Source organism: Myotis brandtii, unplaced genomic scaffold (genome assembly GCF_000412655.1).
Source record: "Myotis brandtii unplaced genomic scaffold, ASM41265v1 scaffold733, whole genome shotgun sequence".
NCBI lineage: Eukaryota > Metazoa > Chordata > Mammalia > Chiroptera > Vespertilionidae > Myotis > Myotis brandtii.
This window is the reverse complement of record NW_005370908.1, coordinates 190,111-192,950: the sequence shown is the minus strand read 5'-3', so window position 1 is coordinate 192,950 and position 2,840 is coordinate 190,111. Positions and strand designations below refer to the sequence as shown.

Sequence of the window (2,840 nt, the reverse complement as noted above, 5' to 3'; positions counted from 1 at the left end):
ATCCTACCATTGTCCAGAGGATGTGTACTTGCAGAATGGGATGCCATGCAAGGGCGATGGCTACTGCTATGAAAAGAGATGCAATAACCGTGAAGAGCAGTGTAGGAACATTTTTGGCAAAGAGGCCAAGAGTGCAAATCAGAGTTGCTACACAGAAATGAACACCCGCGGTGACCGTTTTGGGAACTGTGGTTTGATGAACGCTACATATGTAAAATGTAACAACTCAGATACCTTGTGCGGGAGGATTCAGTGTGAAAACGTGACAAAACTTCCCCTTCTGAGAGATCATTCTACTGTGCATTGGACTCAGTTCAATGACATCACCTGCTGGGGTACCGACTACCACTTTGGGATGACCATACCTGACATTGGTGATGTGAAAGATGGGACAGAGTGTGGGGAAGAACGTGTCTGCATCCAAAGGAAGTGTGTCCATAGGTCACTTCTGGTAACTGGTTGTTCACCTAAGAGCTGCAATCTGAAAGGAGTCTGCAACAACAGGCAGCACTGCCATTGCAACTCGAAGTGGGAGCCTCCCTTCTGCCTGGAAAGAGGTCATGGAGGTAGTATTGATAGTGGCCCACCTCCTGGGAGAAAAGTGAGTCAAAAGGCCAATAACCTAGGACCACTTTGGTTGATTCATCTTATTCTTTTATTATGCTTGTTAATTTTGGGTTTTCTGACATGCAGAAGAACAGATAAGAGTGAAGAGCAGAATGTGGCACCTTCACATGAGTGAAAAGAGCAAAATGTCAAGACCTTACCTAAGGAAGAAGAGCAAGATGTTCCAATTTCATCTAAGGAAGAACAGAAAAATGTTCCACTGCATTTTAGAAAGAAAAGCAACAATTTACAATTTCTTAAAAGAAGCCCAATTTCCCATGTACTAAATTTTAGTCTCCTGGCTGTTACAGGAGAAATGTTACAGAATGTGTCACAGATCATTGACATAATGCCTGCGAATTTTTATTATTTGGGATCATAAAATATTGGCCATTAAACAACTATCAAAATATCCTAATTCCTAGAATATCACTATCTTTCATGATTTTAAATAGTGTTTAACTTTCATGGAACTAATGTCTTTGTATTTCCTGAGCAAAAGTACAGCTAATGTGTGTTTTTAATTTGCTGTCTCAGTTCTAACCACCCTTCCCATTTGTACTCTGCTTTGTCACACAGAGAATGCAAACATAGAAATTAAATTTCTTCTTTGCCAGTCCTCTCATTTTTAGTTTCTTCAATACTTGGCAATTGGGAAGCAGACTGGAAACCTGGGAAATTTTCTGATTACTATTCATGCCAGTCATGCCTCATTAACAGCTCTAGTCTTTACAAAGATAGTAACTTCCAGTCTGCACATTATTACTATTTATACTATAGGATTGTGCAAAAGTGGGTTTACAGTTGTGAGTATGCAAAACAGCGTTTAATTTATTATTTATTAATTACTGTGTTATTTTCCATACAAATGACTGTCAACCTACATTTGGCCACCTCTGATAAGAACTTACAACTTTCGGGAGTAGAAAAAAGATGGCGGCTGGCAGGACAAAGGTGAGGGATAGGAAGTGAGTGAGTGAGGGGATAAAAGGAGAGTGTGTGGATGTATGTGGTGTGTGTGTGACTGAGTGAGGGACAGTTAAATCCGGCAGGAGCAGCAGCAGCAGGGGGTGGCAGACCAGGCTCTCTGGGACAGGGAGAGACTACCACCACTGCGGGCACTCCCCGGACTGCGAGACTCAGGCATGGATCCCACACCATCTTGAAGGGGGAGTGGCCTCTTCTAGGAACTCATCATCACCACCACCCAGACAGGCCTTGGACGCTGCCCGTGGCCCACCAGCCACTCCAGCCAAAATCCTGCTGCCCCACCCGCAGACTGTGGACTCTGGGACCTTCACCTCACCTCCAAAGGTGCACCACTCCCACAGCACTAAGTGCACTTCCCCCCGCCCCAGCGGCAGACCTCCAGAAGCCACATTCCCACGTTTCCAACATTTGGGTGTTTCTAGCACGCAGCCTTCCAGGGAACACCACTCCCTAGGCAGCTTTTGGGAGCTACTGTGAGCCCCCGCTGGGTGTGATTTTGTACAGACATGGGCGCACTGCCCCACAATAGAAATTCTGAATTCCCTCTTCTTGAATAACTGCCCACAGACAACCCAGCTGCGCAACTTCAGCGCCCGGGCGCCTCATAGTGCGTCTGAGCTCTGCACGGGCAAAGGCACTGCCACAGTCGCACATTTCCAACAAGCAGGCACCCTGAGCCCATCTACCCACAGGGCGCTCTGGGGAGTTGCTGTGAGCCCTGGCTGGGTGTGATCTTGGACAAACAGGGACGCACTCCCCCGGCAGTAGAAATTCTGAATTAACTCATCCTGAACACCTGCCCACAGATGCCTTGATTATGCGGCTTCAGTGCCAGGGCCCTTCAGAGTGCTTCAGTGCACCGCCGTGCTGGCAAAGGCACCACGGGTGCCCCTGTGAGCTGTCACTGGGAGGGCGCACCTATCCACCACAGGTGCAGCAGCAAAAACTGAGTCTTCCCACCACACAGCTGCAGGACTCTGAACACTACAGGCACACGCTTTTCTGGCATGCAGGCCTCCCAAGCCCACAGCAGCTCTTGGGCACTGCTGTGAGCCCCTGCTGGGCACGCACTTATATAAACAGGAGAACACTGCTGGGATGAAGAAACAGTGAATTCCCTCTTCTGGGATACCTGCCCACAGACACTGCAATCCCATGGCTTTAGTGTCAGGGCCCTTCAGAGTGTGTCAGTACACTCTGCTGGCAAACGCACTATGGGTGCCCCTGTGAGTTGCCACTGGAGG

At 48.0% G+C, this 2,840-nt stretch overlaps 1 protein-coding gene across 1 annotated transcript in view; it reads left to right on the top strand.

The window, feature by feature from the left end:
• LOC102261554 (disintegrin and metalloproteinase domain-containing protein 25-like) overlaps nucleotides 1–742 on the top strand; it is a 2,172-nt gene extending 1,430 nt beyond the window's left edge. The window contains exon 2 of the mRNA XM_005882697.1: nucleotides 3–742. Coding sequence (XP_005882759.1) covers nucleotides 3–742 — 740 coding nt within the window. The remainder of the gene's footprint in view (nucleotides 1–2) is intronic.
• The last annotated feature ends 2,098 nt before the right edge of the window (nucleotides 743–2,840 follow it).